This window comes from Bipolaris zeicola (assembly GCF_000523435.1).
Source record: "Bipolaris zeicola 26-R-13 unplaced genomic scaffold scaffold_327, whole genome shotgun sequence".
Lineage (NCBI taxonomy): Eukaryota > Fungi > Ascomycota > Dothideomycetes > Pleosporales > Pleosporaceae > Bipolaris > Bipolaris zeicola.
Genome location: NW_006912376.1, coordinates 1 through 22,011, shown reverse-complemented (window position 1 = coordinate 22,011; position 22,011 = coordinate 1). Strand labels below are relative to the sequence as shown.

The following is a 22,011-nucleotide window of genomic DNA, read 5'->3' as shown; positions in this document are numbered from 1 at the left end:
CGGCACAGCGCGTGGGTTGCCCGTTTTGAAAGTAGTTGCAATCGATTTCTTGTGGTTTGTTTGTATATATAGAGTTAAAATACACCTATTCTAGAAAAACTCGAAGTTGGTGTTGGTTGGTGGCTTGGCACCAAGTTAAGCAAGCAAGGCTTCCAAGTTACTTACTTGTTGCGAACTCTGTCTACATGATGGAAAAAAGGGTATCTAAAGCAATACAAAGAAACTTCGACCAGCAAGCAACTTATGATGATAAAGAGTGAATAAAACCAATAAATGAGTAAAGAAGAGCCAACAGAGTGAAGCGAGGGATGAGCTGATGGGTTTCCAGACTTTTGTCCTTACAGCGATTATGATGCATTGAATAGCCCGGTGATTGTGTCACAGAGCATCCGGCTTATCATGTCCGCGTTTTCCATTGTTATGATGTGAGTGTTACCACTAACCACCAGCTTCAGCCTGCCATTTTGCGGATGTGACATTACAGTCAAGATATCAGACACCAAATGAGGGTTTTGAAACCATTTTAGTCTTCCATCTGTACCTGGGAAGTTAAGCGTTGGGTTCTCGTCAATGTTCTGGTGTTGAATCACTGAGTCGAAATTTGTGCCGGCTGGCCAGTCTGTGCAGCTTTGGACTATGTCCTTGAACCCCATGGAATCCGATTCTCCAAGTGACAAGTATTGCTCTTGAATTGAGAATGCGAGTTCTGTCAATGTCTTAGATGGCGGAACTTGCGCGCGAACTGGAACAACGTTCACACAAGGTCCAACAATCTCTGAGATGTAGGGAACATTGGAGTTCCGGCCAGCCACTATGGATGCGTATGTGACGTCTTCTTCCCCAGTAATATGTGAAAGTGTGATTGCCCAAGCAGCACTGACGACCGAAGCTGTCGTCAAGTTCTCAGGAAGCGTCGGCATATTGATGATTCTTACAACGTTTATCCCACTTTGATCGTTAAGTTCTGGCACTGGATGACAAAGCAGCGAAGTAATCCTAATGATCTTCGAGCCTTGAAGTAGCTTGCGCCAATACAGCTCCGAGGCGGGACGTCGACTCTGTACATACGCCAGAAAGCTTGAAAACGGATATGAAGGACCGAAAGGCTCTCTATTGTACATACATGAAAGCGTATCCACAATCTTGGGGAGACAGACCCCATCGTATTGTGCGTGAGAAAGGCGAATGATTAAACGATGCTCCCCGTTTGTGCTCTTGATCAACATGAAGGATGTTGGTAGTTCCATCGAAGACGATTGTGCAATGTCATGCATACAAACATCATCTGATGCTTTCTCCAGCGGTTTGGAAAGCTCAAACTCCGAAAACTGGACACCAGGGCTGCGAAGGACGACCTGCCAGAGGTTGCCTTCGAGATAGACGAACTTTGTCCGGAGCATTGAAAAATGTTGAACAATAGTAGAGCAAGCATTTTTGAGACGAGGAATATCAACTTGGTGGCCCATATCTAGGAAAAGATAGTTGAAGGCTAGAGGTCGAGATCTGATACCTCTAGAAATTACAATCTGTTGCATGTGTGTCGCTGGAAGTATGTCGGAGATGTCGGTGATACACAAACTCTCATCGCTCTCAAATAGCTTGGAGAAAAGGTGATCCTTTTTTGTTGAGGATAACAAAGAGAAGGGACTGGGATCTACCAGAGTTGATTGTTGCTCTGGATGCGCAAGACTAACAACAGATGACAGCTTTGAATTGCGAAGGAGATCCGCAACATTCAGTCGAATAGACTGTTTGTGAGCTTCGCCGACGAGCTTCATGGCGGTAATCGAGTCGCCGCCTAGGCGGAAGAAGTTGTCATCTAAACCGATGCTTTCCGCCTCGATGCCTAGCACTTTTGCCCATAGATGCTGCATCGTCCGTTCATCCCGTGTTCTAGGCTGCCGCTTTGGGCCCTCACTTCGTGTACGCATCTCCACTAGCTGTTGAGCTGAGAATGAGGCCCCAATTTCCCGCAATCGTCTCCGATCAGTCTTTCTGGATGCTGTCATAGGCATTTGTGCAACAGAAAAGAATACTGTAGGTACCATATGCTTTGGTAGTCTCTCAGCCAGTCTCTCTTCTACCCCGACTGGGAGAATAACCTGTGTTGCCAATTCGTTTCTAGCAGTGTTGTCTATGGTCGCAGTGTTGTCTATGAGCGCAGCGTGTTGAGTAGTACTTTGGAGATGTAAGAAAGCTACTAGTAGAGGCTGACTTCCTTGTCCCGATTGGTGGATAGTCTCAACTGCTAGCTGTTTGACTCCAGGTATGCATTCGTACAGATGGTGTTCGATCTCACCCAACTCAATCCGTTGCCCACGTATCTTGACCTGGCCATCTTTTCGTCCGACATATGCCAAGGTACCATCTGAGTTATTGTAGTGAACTAGGTCGCCTGTCTTGTATAGCTTTCCTGACCTGCCTGGATAGTCTTTACACCCTTCTAGTAGCCAGATGGGATCATGTACAAACATGGCGTTAGTCATCTCTTCATCCTCCAGGTATCCACGTGCAAGAATTGGACCTTCAACCAAGAGCTCCCCAACAGACCCTGGCGGTACTAGTATGCTATGATTCTCAGGGTGTACAATCCAGCTTGTCGAAGCAACCGAGTTCCCAATCGTGCCTGAGTTATAGCCTTCCTTCTTCGCATGATAAGTAGAGAAGATACAGCATTCTGAAGGCCCATATCCGTTTATTGTCTGGACAGAATGCGGCCATCGATTCCAATCCGCTGAGGTGACCTGCTCTCCTGCGAGAACCAATGTTTCGAGAGAGGGAACGGATTTTGGATCCAGTAGCCGCGCAACCGAAGGAGTTAACACCGCCCAGTTAACGTCCATCTTATTCATAGCTTCTACTATACCATCTAGTCGTTCACTCTCAGACGGTACACATACACACCCACCATGCACAAGTGTGGTAATAATTTCCGTAATCGAAACGTCGAATGTGTAAGCTGAAAATTGAAGAGCGCGAGTGTTATGCGACATGCTAAATGCTCTTCCATGGCCTAAACAACTCGTTGAGAGCGCCTTGTGTTCTAAAATAACACCTTTAGGCACACCGGTACTTCCTGAGGTGAAGATAATGTACGCTGTATTGTGTGGCTGTACACTGCTTCCGAATATTTCGCTGGACGGCAACTGCCGAATGAGGGCCTCGCTGACTGCAACAACATTGCCAGCTAAGTCCAAGTCTTGCCACAGCCTTGCATGCTGTACTGATGTGAGCACAACCTTGGCGTCTGTCTTCTTGAATATCTGCTTGAGAATCATCTTGTGTCGGCTGGCTGGGTGATCTGGATCTAGCGCCACAAACGCTCCACCAGCCTTGAGTACTGCTAACATGGCTACGACTGTCCAGATAGACTTTTCGAAGCATAGCGGCACTATGTCTTCAACTCCTAATCCTAGATTAACAAGATAACCTGCGAGCTGGGCTGACTGCCTAGCTAGCTCGCTATAGGTCATCTTACCATCCCATGCGCAAACAGCGAGCGCAGAGGGCCGCGCTTTTGCTCGTTCCGCAAATAACTCATGGACACAGCGACTGATCGCCTCTGGTACCGTCTGGTTCCATTTCCACAGCTGCTCCCTATCTTCGGGCGTTGTGGTGTCAATCTCAGCAATCTTTGTGCCAGCGTCGGCGGTGGTGAGCTGCTGCATAACAAAGCTAAGCTGATGTAACATCTTTTCCATCCGCCAACGGTCAATAACTCTCGCATCGAAGCTGGCCGTGAATCGTAACCCCTTTTCAGCAAGCGTACACTGAACCACAAGCGCATATGTAGTGAAGCCCTGTAGCCCTGATACACTTTCCCATGTCCCAAACTTGTCATTAACCTCTAGTTCGCCACTAGTCGGCTGAACGATTAGTAATGTCTGAAAGCCACAAGCGTGTTGTGCGTCCAGGCTTAGTTTTGCAATATTTTGCAAGCCTGTCTGTTCATACGGGATCATGTCAATTGTCTGCGTCTGTACCGACCTAAGTAATCTTTGAACACCCCATCCTTTATCCACGCGTATTCGCACGGGCACTGTTGCGATGGTCGGGCCAATTATGTCTTCGATGCCAGCCACAGGTGCGTTGCGGCCAGTTACTGTGGTACCAAATACCACGTCATCTAAGCCAGTATACTGGCTGGTAAGGATAGCCCAGGCCGCGCGGATAGTAGCGGAAAGTGTCGCATCAGAGGTCACCTTAGGAAGCCGTGGACATTGATATTCCACAAACGAATCGGCAGCCGGTTGTTGCACTCCAGGGACTAGTGGCGGAAAAGGCGTAGCCGTGCAGCCGTCTAGTGCAGCCTTCCAGTATGTTGCCGTAGCGTCCTGGTCTAGCTTGCTCAGATACCTGATAAAGGAGTTGAAGCCAGGCTGTTTCTCCAAAACTCCACCATCGTAAACCGTTCTAACCGCGCCCACTATGCGAGGCACCGACCAGCCATCGTACAAAGCGTGATGGATCGTCCATACAAACCAGCGCTTCTTTGTTTGCTGATCGCGGACCAGCGCATAACGTACGAGCGGCTGCCCAAGCTCTATAGGTGACGATTTGTTTTGATTCAGGTATGTTGCTAGGTTGTTTGCCGCAACCCACTCTGGTTTCTCCGCTAAGACAGCCTGTATGAGGCCAAGTGTGCTGTGTTGCAATATCCTTGTACGCAAAACTAGTAGAGACTGAGTAATCTCTTCCCACGCAGCGCGGAAAGCATCCTCGTTTACATCCGCCCGCAGCTCCAGAACACACTGCATGGTGTAGTCGCCAGCGTGCTTCAACGTTAATGACAACATGCCCTCCTGCAACGGCGAGCAAGGATAAACATCTTCAATGAGGTTTGGATCCATGTTGCAGACAGCTGCTACCTCTTTGCATACTCGTTCCGGATCTACGCTGGGATCAAGCAGAGAGAATGGAGCAATGTCGCTACCAAGGATAGGAGCACATTGGTTAGCCCGAGTTGCCATCTCTGCAAGCTTAGGATACTGAAAGATGTTCGCGACTGTGATCCCCACTTCTTTCTCACGAGCCACGGCTACCAACTTCATAGCGGTGATAGAGTCGCCGCCTAGGCGGAAAAAGCTGTCATCTAGGCCGATGCGGCTCGTCTCGATGCCCAGAACCTGTGCCCATAGCTGCTGCACCGTCCGTTCGGCCTGCGTTCTAGGCTGCCGCTTTATGCCTTGAGTGCCTCTTGTTTTGAGTTGTGCTTTCTGAGTGAGAGCCTTCCGATCCACCTTGCCGTTCTCGTTGATTGGGAGCTTTTCGAGCACTTGAATTGACTTCGGGACCATGTACTCAGGAAGTTGGAGCCGCACGGTTTCTTCCAGTTGATATCGTACTTCTTTGACAAACTGCCGGTGCAACGGCCTGCTGCTAAATGCATGCTGTGGTCGATCCGCGTGGTCGCCAGGGAACTCAAACAGCGCTCGAGATGCTTTATCACCAGGCTGACAAGAGTAGAAGATGCAGTCTAACCCCCCGCGCTGAGAGTACTGTCTGCTCCAGCTGATCTCCACACGGCAGCCAGCCTCTTTAGCTACATCTATTAGATCCGTAGCAGACAGACACGGTGTTTGGTCAGCCTGTTGGCGAACTGAACAAATCCAATCCCTCTGGACTTGCGTTTGGCCGGTCAGGGAGCTTAGAAGGCATCGACTAAAGATGGTTTTGCTGTATGGAATGTTGCTGACGGCTATAGTGTGCACGCTAGAGATATTCTTTAGTAGCTGCAAGAGAGATGAACGACTCAGCTGTTGTGTCTCGAAATCAATCCACTCGCTTTCAGCGACACGTCGCACTTCTTTGCCCAGTGCTCTTCCGTACTTGGTGTGGACGATTGCGGTGTAACGGTAGCAGCTTAGCTCGTTAGTTGCCCTCATCTTCTTAGGCTGGATCTCTACGTGTTCAACAAGGCCAGGTAGACGACTTGGTAGAGAAGTAAAAAATCCAGGATCGACTAGCAGCTCGCGCTCAACCTGCTCCATATCTTCCATGATGCGCAGGATGTCTTCTTTATCCGCCCTTTCACCCGCAATCCGCAGCGCTCTCATTGCTAGGAACTCTCGGTGCAGCGCATGAGATCGGATGTCCCCAAAGAATAGCATCTTTATACCCTCAACATGGAGCAAATCTTCTAATACACGGAATAGATATTCTTGGCTAGGGAAGTACTGCACAACTGAGTTTAGAATGGCTAGGTCGGCCTTGAGAGGCCGTTCTACGCGATTAGTGTCCATTGCTGTGGCCTGGTACATGCACACCTTGGTCTTGAGCGAAGGGATGCACCTGGCCGTCTCCAGGATGAATTTGACGGCCTTTTCGGACGGATCGAGTCCCACGTAGCCCTGTAAACTGTCCCTGAGATTGAGAAGAATCATCCCAGTACCTGAGCCGATCTCTAGGATGTGCCCTGGCTGGCCATTAGTGATTGCATAGATGGCACGAATAGTTTCATCTAGCCACTCGTTCATCTCGGCCTTGTCAATGTCGCTCCCATCGTACATGGATGTCCAGCCGACGAAGTCTCTTCCAATAGTCTCAGGCTGGATGCCATCGATTAGAGCGTAAGTTTCGGAATCGAAGCGTTCTTCCCATTCGTTGACATGCTGCAGCTGGCGGCTGTCTTCAACCTGATTCTCTATCATCCTGGCATCTTGCTTGAGCGTGACGTAGCCAAAAAGCGCTTGGTCGCTTTGGTCCTTCTGTGCCAATACCACTGCAGCATCGCGCACGTATCTGTGGCTACAAAGGACGCTTTCGATTTCTCCAAGCTCAATGCGGTGGCCTCGGATCTTAACTTGTCCATCAATGCGACCAAAGAATTCAAGTTGTCCGTCTATGGGTCGCTGCCGCACATAGTCACCAGTCCGGTAGGCTCGCATTGTAGTGCTGCTAATAGTGACCGTAACGAAGCGATCGATGTTCTGCTTAGAATCTGTGTATCCTCGTGCAAGACCGTCTCCAGTTACTACCAGCTCGCCGATAACGCCAAGTGGCACAAGCTGCTGCTTAGAATCCATGACATAGGCACCCGAGCTGCTGATAGCTCTACCGATAGGCACACCGTTTATGAACTTCTCGTTTTCGGTCAAAATGTACAACGTACTCATGACCGAGTTCTCAGTCGGGCCATATGCGTTGGCTACCCTACCTTTCACTAGGCTCTGTGCTGCGAACATATCTCCTGGGTCAGCTCGATCTCCAGCTACAAGAAGCACGTCAAGTGCGCTAATTATGCGCGGAGATGCGGCTAGAGAGTGTTTAAGGAGAGCAGGGGTGAAGAAGGCGATTCGAATACTGTGTCGAGTAAAGGCTTCGAGTAGGGCATCCTGATCTAGCACAGTGCTAGCATCGATGCAGACGAGAGTACCTCCATTTAGGAGACAGGTGTATATCTCCCACGATGATCCGTCAAACGCAAGGTTTGCCATGTGCGCTGTAGCTCTAGTTGATTGGAAATCTGTGATGCGATCATGTTGTGCCATGCGCACAATGCCACGGTGCTCTACCATGACCCCTTTGGGCTGGCCAGTGGAGCCTGAGGTAAAGATAATGTAAGCAAGACTGCTGGCGGATGGTTCTAGACTAGAATTGCCTCCCAAAGCACGCCGTGCGAGACTGTTGTCAGTGGCCTCGTTCAGCATGTCGACGATGCGTACAAACTCGACATTTTCCGATGTAAGAACAGGAATTTCGACATCCATGCCGACTAGTACGAGTCTCTGTCCTTGAAAAGATGATAAAATAGACTCCATCCGCTCTGCTGGTGCCTTCGCATCAAAAGGAACGTAGGCTAATTCTGCTTTTAGAATGCCAAGAAAGGCCACGATCGTCTCACAGCTTCGGAGTGAAAGAACTCCTATCGGGGTTTCAGGAGTCAGTGCCCTCGTCATGAGCGCTTGAGCGAGTCTGTCTGACTGGATGTCTAACTGATGATAGGTCATCTCTACACGTGTATCCTTAATCGCAACCTTGGAAGACAACGCAGCAGCTTGCTCGCGGAAGACGTCGACGATGCTTGACTCTCGAGTGCCAGGCCTTTCGTCTACTTGGAGCAACTTCATCTGGTGGAGCTGAGCGTATGTCTCGTTAGTCATAAGCTGCGTCGATGCAATCTTGGTCTCAGGTCTGGCAAGACATTGGTTGAGTAAACTCTGAAAAACAGACCCCAGGCACACCATCGTCTCAGGAACAAAGAGGTCTTCTGAAAAGTATATGTAGCCCTGTAGGCCATTTCTTTCTTGGAAGAAATGAAATTCGAGATCAAATCGCGAAGTAGCGGCAACGTCCATAATATTAGTCTCAACACCCTCTAGCGTAAGCTTACCCAGGTCTTTCTGCGCATGAACCGCGAAGACGACTTGTGCGAGGGGGTTGCGAGAGATATCTCTATCTCTTTGAAGAGTAGAGACAATTCTCTCAAAAGGCACATCTTGGTTGGCGAGCGAAGCCACTACTGTGCTATAGACCTGCCGTACGAGTTCTTTGAATGTTTCGTCCTCAACCTTGATTCGAATGCACTGCATGTTCACAAAGAATCCTATCATGTCTCTAAGTTCCCACTGGTCTCGGTTGGCATTGGGAGTGCCAATTGTTGCATCTGCTTGGCCAGTAAAACGATAGTGCGTAGCACGGAAAGCAGCAAGTAGTACGACAAACGGAGTCACTTCATGTGCTCTGCAGAACCGCCGCAAGTTGCTGTAAACTTGACCGTCAATTCTGATCTTGTGTACGCCCGCCTTGCCAGACAGGGTCGTCGGTCGAGGCTTGTCGCACAAAAACTCTGCTGGGCGGCTTGATTGCAGCTCGGCTACCCAATATTCAAGCTGTTTCTGGTAGCCTTGCATCTCCTCTTGCATTCTTTGCCACATTGAAAAATCGCGGTACTGGACCGGTAGAGGTGATAGCCGCGAGGTCGGGTTCTCTCCACGGACAGCAGCAGCGTAGAGCACAGCCAGCTCTTTCTTCAACACATCCAATGACCAGCCGTCAGAGACAATATGATGCATTACAATGGATAACACATGTTCCTGTTCGTTCAGTCGATAGATGCGCACTCTCCATCCTGGCTCTTTTTGCAGATAGAAAGGTGTTGTCTGGTCTTTCTGCAATGCATCTGTGAGATAGTGTTTGTCGTTTGAAGGGACTTCAATGATGGTAACGTCTTTTTCGTCACAGAACTGATGAACGAGCTGTACGCCTGTACCACGGTGAGTAGAAAAGGTCGTCCGCAGCGTCTCATGTCGCTGTTCTATTGTCTGAAGTGCAGTCTTGAGTGCGCCAAGTTGAAGAGGACCATTGATGCGTAGTGCAATTGGCATAAGATACCAGCCCAGACCTGGGTGTAGCGCCTCCAGGAACCACAGCCGATTCTGAGCAAACGACTGGGCGACTGGCCCAGAATATTCGCCTCTTGTGATGGCACTGAGGCCAGTCGAGAGGTGATGCATGGTCTGATTGGCCAGATGGCCTAACCGTGGAACGTGGAAAATGCCATAGACTGTTAGGTTGAAACCGAGATGGCGTCCTTCGGCGACGAGCCTCATGGCGCTGATCGAATCACCACCTAGGCGGAAAAAGCTGTCGTCCAGGCCAATACGGCTCGCCTCGATGCCTAGCACCTGTGCCCATAGCTGCTGCATTGTCCGTTCAACCTGTGTCTCTGCAGCTCGCTTACCAAAGCCTTGGCTGCTCGTACGCATCTCTGATAGCTGCTGGATTGAGATCGAAGCCCCAATTTCCCGCAGTTGTCGCCGATTGACCTTGGTAGATGTTGTCATCGGAAGTCTTGCTATCGCAAAGTACACTTCAGGCACCATATGGCTTGGCAATCGTTGAAACAACTCTATGTCAATGTCGTCCATATAGGCCAATCGCACGACGGGGTTGCTTCCGAATGGTTCGCTGACATGATAAGTGCCACATGTCTCCTCATTCAGCTCCAGGAAAACTGCTACCATCGCCTTATCCTTGTCACCCGCTGGCGAGATTACCTCAACTGCCATCTGTTTAACCTCGGCCATACATTCATGCAGGTGATATTCAATCTCGCTAAGCTCAACGCGTTGACCCCTAACTTTAACTTGACTGTCTTTCCGGCCTACGTATATCAGATTGCCATCTGAGCTATAGTAGACTAGGTCACCCGTCTTGTACAGCCGGCCTTGTCGACCAGCACAGGTTTTACTGCCAGCCACTAGCCAGGAAGGATTATTGATGAAGGCAGCCTCTGTCTTTACCATGTCGTTGAGATAGCCACGTGCTTGGATCGGTCCCTCAACTAGCAGTTCGCCAATCGCACCAGGCGGGGCGAGCTTGTTACAGTCGTCTGGGTCAACGACCCAACTGACTGAAGCAATAGGTTTACCAATGATTCCTGGCTTGTAACCCGAAGCACCATTGGTATACGAAGTACACCAAACTGCACACTCTGTGGGACCATATGCATTGATTTTCTCAACGCTATCCCCCCATCTTTCCCAATCAACAGCATTTACTCGTTCTCCTCCAAGAACAAGTGTTCTTATTGATGGAGTTTTTTGGGGATCTAGTAGTCGTGCAACAGTTGGGGTAAGCTGTGCCCAGTTTATATCCATGGCGTTGATTGCCTCCGATAGAGCATTGTGTCGATCGTCTTCAGAAGGGATACAGATGCAACTGCCGTGTAATAGCGGTGTGATGATCTCAGCTATACACGCATCAAACGTGTAGGCAGCGAATTGAAGGGCTCGGGTATCCGATTTGATTCCAATTGCCTTCCCATGGCTTAGACAGCTTGTAGAGACTGCGCGATGTTCCAAGACAACACCTTTTGGGATTCCAGTGCTTCCGGACGTGAACATGACATAAGCTATGTTGCTTGGATTGACTGTAGCCTCTTTCATGTTTTCGGTAGATGGTAGCTGACTGACGAAGGCTTCACCAATCGGAACAACATGGCGAGCTGAGTCCGGCCACAGCATCCCGTATTGCACCGATGTGAGGATTACTCTAGCCCCTGTCTGCTTGAAGATCTCCTCGTGTCGGTTGGCTGGATGATCAGGATCTAGTGGCACAAAAGCCCCACCAGACTTGAGCACTGCTAGCATAGCTACAACTGTCCACAGAGACTTTTCGAAGCATAGCGGCACGATCTCTTCAGCTTCGACATTTAGGCTGTGGATAAGATAGTTTGCTAACTGGCTGGATAGCTTGTCTAGTTCTCCGTAAGTCATTTCGCCATCCCATGCGCAAAGAGCTAGAGCAGTAGGCCGTGCCTTTACTTGTTCTGCAAACAGCTCATGCACACATAGATCCACTGCTACTGGCAAGATCTCTTTGTTCATTGTCCATATCTTCTCAAGATCCTGGGCGTTGATGTTTGGTAGTTCTTCCTGTAGATCTCCCATGGCGCGACGGGTTCGTGTTACTTGTCAAAGCGTTATTCCTTGTGTTGATGCTGTTGGTAATAGGCAATAGTTTGGTGAATATGAATATGGGGTCTTTCCATTATAGAATTTCTTGTCAGGTTTAGCCGACTACTTATGTAGTCGTTCTGAGGTGTATCAGCTAGGTTGCTCTACCTGGAACAGCGTTCCTCCGAGGATTGATTGGATATCAAGGATCTGCCAGTGTGTACTGCTGTTGAAGCCGCATCAGCTAGGGTCTATCAGCATGCGCCATTGGATGTTCCATGAAACTCTGCTCTTCTTTTGGGAAAGGCCGGACATGGTGATGCGTTTGCATGGATAAGGCTGGCTACGTCCATTCGCATACAAGTCGACAAAGGCATTGTGCCCCTACTCCGACAGACTACGGTCGATGACGCTTATGCAAACGTTAGGTTTCGAGATTGAAAAGTTACTCTAGGCTTTCGTCCCGTTCGTAGCGCAGTGAGAGATTGTGGTCGTGCTTTCCGGTCATTTCCGGTCATTTCCGCATCTGGGCCAATAACTAAGCGTGACGGGAAGTCAGAATATATACTGAAAGCCAATCAGATCTAATGGAATGAGTAAGGTTCGTGATCGTTCAACGCAGGGTTGCGCCCCATCACGAGAATGCCCCTCGCTAGATTTGTCTCCAACGGCTTGGCAGGCGAATAGCGGCTTATCCTGGCAATCCTCCAACTCATTCTTGCCAAGATTAGTAGGTCATGGAAATTGTGTTTACAAAATTATCTCAGAGCCTGTTCAGTTGCGCGGTTGCGTTTTGCGTTTTGCGTTTTTTGTTACCAGACTTGGGCTGCGCTTTACTACCGAACACGGCATCGGTTTCAAAAAAAAACCTACCCTAAATCTGGTAACAAAAACGCAAAACGCAACCGCGCAGCCAAACAGGCCCTCACCCTGCAACGCTAGCCCCGTGCGTAAGAAAGACTTGACATGAAGTTCGAGGATCCAGACTTCCTTGCACTTGGAGATCGACCCTGTCGAATTTTGGAGTAGTCACTGATGTCACTGCAGACGCGTCACTTCCGACAGACAGCGCTGTGCTTCCACACCGTACTTTGCTCTTTCAAACCCACTAGCATCACTCATAAAACAAGGTGGATTATATCACGGAAGCCGATGAACGGATGTTATTGGCGAGCGCCAACCTTTCAGTTCACGGGAGCCGCAAGCAGTCTCTAAATCAACGTATCATGTTGTGCGACAACAGTATACATTTTTTTTAATATCACTCCGTATTTCACAACCTAACCGTGTCAATTATGACTTTACGTCAGACAGGTGTTGAAACTCGCAATCCTAGCTTATCTTGATGGCTTAGGACAGGGTTATCCATGGATACATGTGAATACAATATGAATTAACTCGGAGAATGTTATAACGTGCGGGATCGGTAAGCTGGAAAGATCAGTACCTAAGCTGAACGCCCCACCCAACCCGACCCAACGCTCTGCACCACAACCACTATGCCGCGACAACAACGCTCTATACAGACTGCTCGTGAAGGTAGAATAAGTCTTGCTATAGCATCCTATCGTAATAATTCAAAGTAGTCTATTCACGCTCTTGCAAAGGCGTATAATGTGCCAAAGTCAACACTATATATGCGCCTCCGCGGTACCCAGCCACGATCAGAGACAGTCTCTGTAAACCGAAAGCTACTACCTATTGAAGAGCAGTCCCTTATACAGTGGATCCTAGACCTTGACAGACGCGGTTTTCCACCCTATATCATCGACGTGCGACGAATGGCAGATACTCTACTCACTGCGCGCGGCCAAGATCTACCTCTACAGCCTATTGGTAAGAAGTGGGTGTCGCGCTTTATCTAAAGCCACCCAGAGCTTCAGACAAAGTGGAGTAGAAAGCTTAGTAGCCAGCGCGCCTAGTACGGAGATCCTGCTATAATCGCAGCGTGGTTTAAGCTAGTAGAGGAGACGCGCTAGACGTACGGCGTGCTAGACTAGGATATCTATAACTTTGACGAGACTGGGTTCGCGATGGGCGTCGCTAGCACGTTAAAAGTTGTGACTAGCTCTGATAGAGTTGGTCGCGCAGTCGTCGTAGAACCAGGCAATCGTGAGTAGGTTACAGCGATCGAGTGCGTCAACGCGTCTGGCTGGTCTCTGCCACCGTTCGTGATACTGTTTGGCAAGGTCCACCAGAGCAGCTGGTATCGCAACCTCCCACTAGACTGGACTATCGGCGTCTCAGANAATGGNTGGACGACTGATCAGCTTGGTGTAGAGTGGGTAAAGCACTTTAACTAGCATACAGCGGCTCGTACAGCTGGAGTCTATCGGCTTCTTATTCTCGAAGGCTATAGTAGCCACGTAACGCTAGAGTTCGACCAGTACTGTATAGAGAATAAGATTATTACTCTCTGCATGCCGTCGCATACCTCTCACCTCCTCCAGCTACTAGACGTGAGCTGCTACTCTCCTCTTAAGCGCGCGTACGGACGCGAGGTAGAGGAGCTCGCCCGGCATAGGGTCTACTACGTTGATAAGATAGACTTCCTTGCAGCCTATACACGGATCCGGCCGATAGTTTTTACGCAGTAGAATATCCAGGCAGGCTTTCGAGCGATAGGGCTAGTCCCTCCCTATCTAGATCGTGTTCTATCGTCGCTTATAGTAGCTAGAACACCATCTCCACTACAGACAGCTATAGATAATAACACTACAGCGCCAGCAGCATTGCAAACAGAGACACCACATATAGTAGCAGAGCTTCAGCAGCAGGTACGCTATCTCTAAGAGCGACTACGCCGGCAGTTAGAGAGTCTAATAAGTATTGCAATACGCTAGCTCGCGAAAAGCGCTTAGCTTGTAATGTAATCAGCAATAATACTCGCAGAGGAGAATAAGAGGCTACGCAAAGAAAATCAGCGCCAGCGATAGAAGCAGGATTATTAGCGTTAATATATTGCTTCTAGTGGAGTACTCTAGGTCTCGCAGGCTCAGCAGCTTGCTGCAGAGGCAGAAAGGATAGTTATAGAGGCTAGCCAGAGCCAGAGTGGTGAGCGACGTCGGCGTGCGCCACCAACGTGTACGAAGTGCCACGTTCAAGGACATACTCGGACTTTATGTAGAGCTATCTAAAGAATAACACCTCTTAATTTTATTTTATTATATTACGTTGTTGTGGCTCAATTGCACAGAGAGTCGCGTCAGGTTGGGTGGGGCGTTCAGCTTACTGATCTTTCCAGCTTACTGATCCCGCACGTTATTGCATCCTGGTTTATGTAAAGTCTAGGAGATCCTTGCTAGTGCTTACCGAAAACTTTCTTCCAACATGGAGTGACAGATAAACTTTCTGTTCATATATAAGTCAGCATTGAATTATAGAGCGGTTTCATACGCAAGTAGATCCTGGCTAGTAAGATTACTCCCGGCCGGTCTTGATCCCATCTAAAGATTCACATATCGCTCTATATGTTTTGATGTATCACGTACTGCATACATTTATTCATCTGTTAAGCTATTCTAGAGCCTACCGCTTTCTTCACGAAACGCCCTACGTCTGCCAACTTTAACAAAGGCTGAGAATTCTGGAGATGTCTGAATCATCATTAGACTCCAGTCTTTCTGGATTACGAAATCAATATTGGGGCTCCCCACAGCTGACTAAAGCAGCTTTTGATTTTAGAAGTAATGTATAATAACGCTGAGCCTGCTGTTTCCTTCTAATTTCTCGAAGGCGATGTCGTTACCACACCTTCATTGAGCATGCTTTGTGCTATCGCTCGCACCACTTTGAACGATGACGTTTACATGGAAGACGAAACAACAATAAACTTCGAGCAAGAAGTGGCTGATCTCTGCGACCACGAAGCCGCCGCATTTGTTGTCTCCGGTACGATGGCGAACCAGCTAGCTTTACGAACACTGCTCTGGCAACCTCCACATGCTATCCTTGCCGATGCAAGTGCGCATATAGTTCACTGGGAAGCTGGTGGAATTTCCCACTTTTCGGGAGCCATGCTGCAAACTGTGCGGCCAAGCAACAATCTTTATTTGACTCTAGAAGATATCCAAAAGAGTGCCGTCCTGTCGTATGACGTACACAAGTGCCCAACAAGAGTTGTGAGCATTGAAAATACTTCAAACGGAAGCGTGGTACCACTAGAAGAATTACGTAGGGTCAAAGATTGGGCTACAAGAGCCGGGATACAGGTTCATATCGATGGTGCAAGGCTTTGGGAAGCCATTGCAGCTGGGGGTGGTACACTCTCAGAATACGCTCAGTGTGCTGATTTGCTGACTGTCGACTTCAGCAAGGGTATTGGTGCACCAATGGGTGCGATGGTCATCGGTTCAGCAGAGTCGATCCAGCGGTTGCGCCGGATTCGCAAAAGTATAGGCGGTGGTATGCGTCAGTCTGGAGTTTTAGTTGCAGCTGCAAGACAAGCACTTCTTGAGAATTTTGGGATGAGCCAGACTGATATAAGAGGAATTTTGAAGAAAAGTCATTCGTTGGCAGGTACCATTGGGATGCTATGGACTGAAAAAGGGGGAAAGCTAGTCAGACCCGTGGAAACAAATATTGTATGGCTAAATCTGAGGGCCTCAGGTGTTACTGATAGTGAATGGAACCAAGCTGGGCATAAGCATGGGATCAAGTTGATGGGTAACCGAGTCGTTACGCATTACCAGATAAGCGATCAGGCTCTTTCCGCACTGACATCTGTCATCCTGAGCGTTCTCACAAACCAGAAACAGGGGGGTACTAGAGAAAAGGACTGTCGAACTGTAAAGTTGTGAGATCATTCTAGTCACGTTCTGGTACATAGTCATTTGTTTTGAAAATTACCTGCTCAAAAAATCTCCAGGTCTCATTGTGAAGCGGGTATGGTGTTCAGCCTTAATCCTGAAAACGTGTCAAAGTCATCCATGAACACCAAATCAAGTAGCGCTTCAGCTTTTTCGCATTGCCATACTATACCCAGCACGTCCAGTGGATTGTAGCCCTTTCCATGCGACACATCAACGTCGCGCAATGCCTCGGATCCTCTCAACACGTCAATATTACCCGCGATTACAAATAATGCCGCCTTCTACACACCTAATCATCGCCTAATTCACATTTTGGCCTCTGCGTGCGTGAACATGTGTATGTGAGCACCCAAGAAGCAGTGAAGGCCAGATTGACTACATGAACACCGTTGCTAGCGTTCTCAGTACGCAGAAGACTGGGCCTTTGTGTGGCGTTCAAAGCAGCCAGCCTGGTTTTACCCACTCCATTGCTTGTGAATGAATGCACCAAATTTGATGCACCATACCATACGGCTGCATGTCCGTCACTGAGCCATGCATAGACCCTTGCTAGTCAGAGAGTGGCCAGGCATCGTGCGGAGGCGGCATACGAAAATGATACACGAGAACAAGGGTTCGGCGCTAAGCTAATACGTACGTACGTAGTATGACCAAATAGGGCATGCCCAACATCAGCCTTTCAGTCGATGCGCGGCCTCATTTTCTGTATCGACACAATGCGATTACCCGATAGAGCAACGGCGGAAGAAGCTCGTATTGCAGCGGGCTATTCAGACCCTCAATGGAAGCGTTTTATTGTATGTTAAGTTTACTAGAAGAAGAGCTTTATGAACTAAAGTAGGACATTACTAATAACGCCGCTCGTGAGCTACGTGAGAAAGATCTTGAACTTTGTTAGCGCAGGGTTCCATACAACTGAAAGTATGAAATCACTAAAATGATTAATACGCAGCTCGTAGGCGAGGGCATTCCTGCTGTTAGCATTAGACTAGTAGGATAGCGTATAAATAGGGTGATTAGAAACCTCAAATATGCAGAGGGTACTTGCGTGCCTTGTTAAGCTTGCGGCTCTATAGTAACATATTGTAGCTAGGTCCACCAGATCGACCGACCATACAATGGAAACAAACAGCGCTACGTACGCCAAGTGCGCAGATAGCGTGACGCCTGCTAAGGACGCTCACGACGCGGCTGTCGAGAGTACACGTAACTTTGACCCCACCCGAGATATCTAGAATCTTGGTTTTACAATAGTATTAGTTATTGTAAAGATCTTTCTCTTCACATAGACGATAGGACTTGTAACGAACTTAGCTAGCTCGTTTTTAATATTCTCACGGGAACTTCTTTGAATTATCTACACCATGCTGTGCGGTTTTAAGAGAGACTGAAGAGAATATAGTAAGTCGGACAAGCACTAGAAGAAGTGTTGCCCGACGAGCACGAAAGTTCTTACAAGTTCTTAAAAGGCGTGTTCCATGGCGTAAGCAAGAAAGTGTTTCTGTTATGCGCCATTACGTTATCCATCGATAAACTCAGTCAACTACCTTCTTGAATCCTCGTTGCATCGCTCGCGACCGTGACTTCTTCTACAAATCAAAACCATGTAGGAATAGCGTGAATTTCAACTTTTGAATAACGCTATATCTAGAGCGCTTACTGTAAGCTAAATACTGTAACTATGTGCCTTAGACGAGATATGTATATATACGCCGAGCACACTGTATAAATACGAAGGTGCCTATTGAAGATTAATTATAGCTCTTCGTTTAACATTTTCCCTGCCTTCTATGTACTCTCTATCTCTCTCTATCTCTCTCTTTCTCTCTCTTTCTCTCTCTTGTTCCCCTAAGCTGGCTCACGATTACCGGTTTGCTGCAAACCGCTATTATGTCAATAGCTGACAATGATGGTTTGCAGTTGTGAGCGCGTTGAAAACTGGATACATTAGTTTTCATGTGTATTGGATGTTTCAGCGTGTGTGGCATCGGATGGGATGCATCACAGACCTCCTCCACTCTCCGCTCTTTATGGTCCGTGTAGTATCGTCGATAGTGCGGGGGAGCGCAAGATATCAGTTACTAGCGGATCTACGAAAGGTTTGCCCGAGTGCTCACATCGCCTTGGCCTAGTCGTCGCAAACTTTAAGCGATAGTAGTAACCCTTGGATTAGGTTGGCGATCAATATTGTTATGACCAGGATCTAGAGATCTATAGGTAGTCCACCGACTTCTATGGTGGGTAGGGGCCTTTGAGAAGGTACAAGACAGAAAATGAGGCCGCTATGCTATGTAGATCGCATAAAAAAAGGCGGCTTCAGGTAGCGGGGACCTTGATGGTTGGAATGCGTAGTGATGAGAAGCAGCCGAAGCAGCCGTTATACGCTAAAGTGGCTGAGACATTCCGAAGGCGGTATAGGCGGTGCAATATGACTGAGCGTAATACACGCAGTCTACTTCAATAAAGCTTTGATAAAGTTTTGGCTTGTGCAGAGTCGTGGGAGTTATATCCACCGGGTAATAACGTATCACACGGAGCATGCAAATTTACAACATTCCTTCTCAGATTAGGGTATACACAATGGGATCGGAAGTTCAAATCACTAGCCAAGGACTTAGTTGAAATCCCTTATTTCCATCTTACCGTGTCTACGTAGGATTTTAATGTATCACCTGGGAAGGTTAGGCGTTGTTTCCTGAGTTATGTATGTTCCAATCTCACCGGATCTTCTTACTTTGCAAACCTTGTGCTTACTCCTTCCCGAAACGTTGTGACATGTCTTCCCGGCAATTGTCAGCGGCTCCCCTTCATGGGCTTATGACATTCATGTTTAATCAATATGTTTCTGTGAATTGCTACTGGATTGGTGGAGAAATTCTTGCGTCGCTCTAAAATAAAATTTACGCAAACTCGTACTAGATAAATGATAAATGAAGAGTTCCAGACATAACCTACATAAATATTCAAAGCCCTTTGCATTCTAATCCAACCATACCAGCATTTACTCTATCCTTTTTCTGCATTCGTCATGAAGCCTATCGTCTTCCTCGCAGCTCTTCTATCCACCGCTATTGCGGCTAATATCCCAGGTATGACTCCTACCTGTTCTTATCAACTGCATCGCTAATTGTTTCCAAAGCTGAACGTAGGGACTCTGGTATTCTCGAACGATCACCAGCAACATGTAATAGAGGTAGGGTTCTCTAACCGTTGACCGAAAAAAAAATCGAAAAACAGGTACTTATCAACATGAATGTAGCTGGTTTTCCTTGCTACAACGCTTGTTGTCCAGGTTGCGGTTGTTACGATGGTCTATGCCAATGGTGAGTCACATTCAGGGCTGAGAGAGTCGGCTGATCCTGTATGTTTCTAACAAAAATCAATAGCTAAACATTGTGCAATATTCATGAGATTGTGGCTGCAATGATGTGAGCTCGTATGCTCGGCTGAGCTCTTCCCTTCACCCTGTGGTACTTCCATCATGTATCGCCTTGTCTACAGTCTTATCCAGAACACACACTCTTTGCTGTTTTTCACTTATCGGGCAAATATGAATTCCCGAAAGTCACTTTCCATTTTTGAGTCTAGATTGTGCGGTCATGACATCTACATTGGTTAGCTGAGATTCAATCAGATTTACATAAAAGACTTGCATCCTTTTTGAAGAAATCATCGCTGTGATGGTCCGATGTTCTTAGCATGGTTTAACCACAAAACATAGTTTGCCAGGATGAGTTCCTACATATCTAATCACTTAACTTTCGTCAGCCGTAATAATACTGTTGGGAATTTGTCAGTTACAAAGCAACCTGCAGGGTATTATGCATCCCTACCGAAACGAAAAGGAAACGTTTCTGAGATTGAATAGGACATTCAGATGATTATGAAATAGCCTTCTCTGTGTCGGTTTTGCAGCGTTTCGCCATCCATGATACCATGCATATAACATTCGCCAACAAGGGTTTAAGTCCGATTCAAACTGCCTGGTCTCTGGCATATGTTGCGCCGGAGTACGTATTGTGTCTGTATTCCATGGATAAGACACATCAAGTCACCCGGTATACTTCTAGGAGGGATGAAACTTATGTGGCCCAATTCAGTAACACTCCATTTTCGGCCGCTTGCATATAAAGCAGTTGGAATTGGCTGGGCCCTTCTCCTGGGTTACTACAGGGTCATGGAGACTGCTATACTTGCTATACTAACAAGGCACAGAACGAGGCGTCCTAGCCAGTATCCTCCAAGAATCAAATACCATGCATTCGCCGTTGAAAGGGCGGGAAAGATAGTCGAGGCACAAGTTGAGTCGTTTGGAGAACGGAAGTAATAGAGAGCTACGAACCTGAAGCTTGAACTAATAACTACGGCAAGCTCATCCAAATCTAACAACTTTGTTTATCAGCAGTTCTCTCTGTATTGGATACTACCAGCCTTCTCTGACGCTCTTCTTGCTGCCAGAGCACTAGCCAGTGGTGAGCACCTGGATACTGACACTTTCAGAGCTGTATGAAATGCATGGGAAGATACAGGAAAGCAAGTTGCGGCAGATAATCAACAGCGGTTCATAGCCTTGTCGAACAGTTCGCCAGCTATAACAGGGGGTTTATGCAAAGACAATCAGCCTTTCAGCAATGTTTTAGGCATTGAGAGGTCACTGCTATCTACGAGGTAGCCTCAAATAGAGTACTAGCCGACAAACCGCATGGATACAAGAGAGGCTATGCAGCACACGCGCGGCAAGTTAAAGGTCGCCTGATTAGGCGATCGGTAAATGCAAGATGACTGATTAGTGAGGCAATTGATAGGGGAAAGGGGGTTAGGAAGCTTTCAAGAAGGACGATATGATATCTCACCGACATGAATCACTAACTACACTGCGAGATGCATACAAGAGCTAATTCACTTTGAGCTTTAAAGAGCAAGATCGTAATTGCTATTGCTCCTATAGGCCAGCGTATGGGCGTTGTATTTCATACTAAGCTGCATTCTACACTGCATTCTACGAGGCTTTATGCTAATCTAGAATTTACGCTAATCACGTGACAGCTCAAGGTCATTTCAAGATCATGCTTGAGGAGCATATGACAGTACGGGGGCATGTACTGAGGCAGTGCTGGACGGTCATGTGATAGTGCGGGGCAATTTCAAGAAGCTTATAGTAACGAGTGAGTGGCTCCTAAGATACCATGATTTCATCCAACAAGTCTTGTATGCACTAGATTGGTTAAATTTTCTCTAAATTCTGTTACAGATATCCAATACACTGCTTCCCTTTTACGTCACAGGCCAAAACCGTAGATGCTCTATGGTTGCGACACATTACGTAACACTACTACTCCACCGACTTAGTTTTTGTAAGCTCGCAAACTTCTTCATTAGTAACGCACGGCAGACGCGTTCGTAATACTTAATCTTTTGTTAGCCTTGATATTAGTAAGTGCACACAGTCTTATACTAAGAGACGCAACCGCGTATATCTAGAGGCCGTCGCATCGCCGCATACGACACGACTTTGCCTCATTATTGGCAAATCGCGTGATTCGATAGTATGTCTCCTCTTAAAGACTTGATTGCTATTCTAAATATTGTAATAGGCCTTCAGTCTTGGTACCGTAAAGCTTCTCGATACAAGTATAGACTTTTCAAATATCAAGGCGAATGGTGTTATTCTTATTATTATTATTATTATTCTAGTTTAACGTCCTGTGTCAGCCGGTGGGCTATATAAGACGTGTAGGCTAGGCCTACAGGTAACTACGTAGTGCTATCAATTTGGTGTAGGTAGGGGAGGGGGTCATCTA

At 47.6% G+C, this 22,011-nt stretch overlaps 2 protein-coding genes across 2 annotated transcripts; one reads left to right on the top strand and one right to left on the bottom strand.

The window, feature by feature from the left end:
* Nucleotides 1-347: 347 nt before the first annotated feature.
* Nucleotides 348-11,393, bottom strand: COCCADRAFT_110508 (uncharacterized protein; the record flags this gene model as incomplete). Its single annotated transcript, XM_007719595.1, has 1 exon — nt 348-11,393. The coding sequence occupies one exon, from the start codon at nt 11,391-11,393 to the stop codon at nt 348-350; it is 11,046 nt and encodes a 3,681-aa protein (XP_007717785.1).
* A 3,770-nt stretch (nt 11,394-15,163) lies between these two features.
* On the top strand, nt 15,164-16,198 carry COCCADRAFT_30722 (uncharacterized protein; the record flags this gene model as incomplete). Its single annotated transcript, XM_007719594.1, has 1 exon — nt 15,164-16,198. The coding sequence occupies one exon, from the start codon at nt 15,164-15,166 to the stop codon at nt 16,196-16,198; it is 1,035 nt and encodes a 344-aa protein (XP_007717784.1).
* Nucleotides 16,199-22,011: the final 5,813 nt, after the last annotated feature.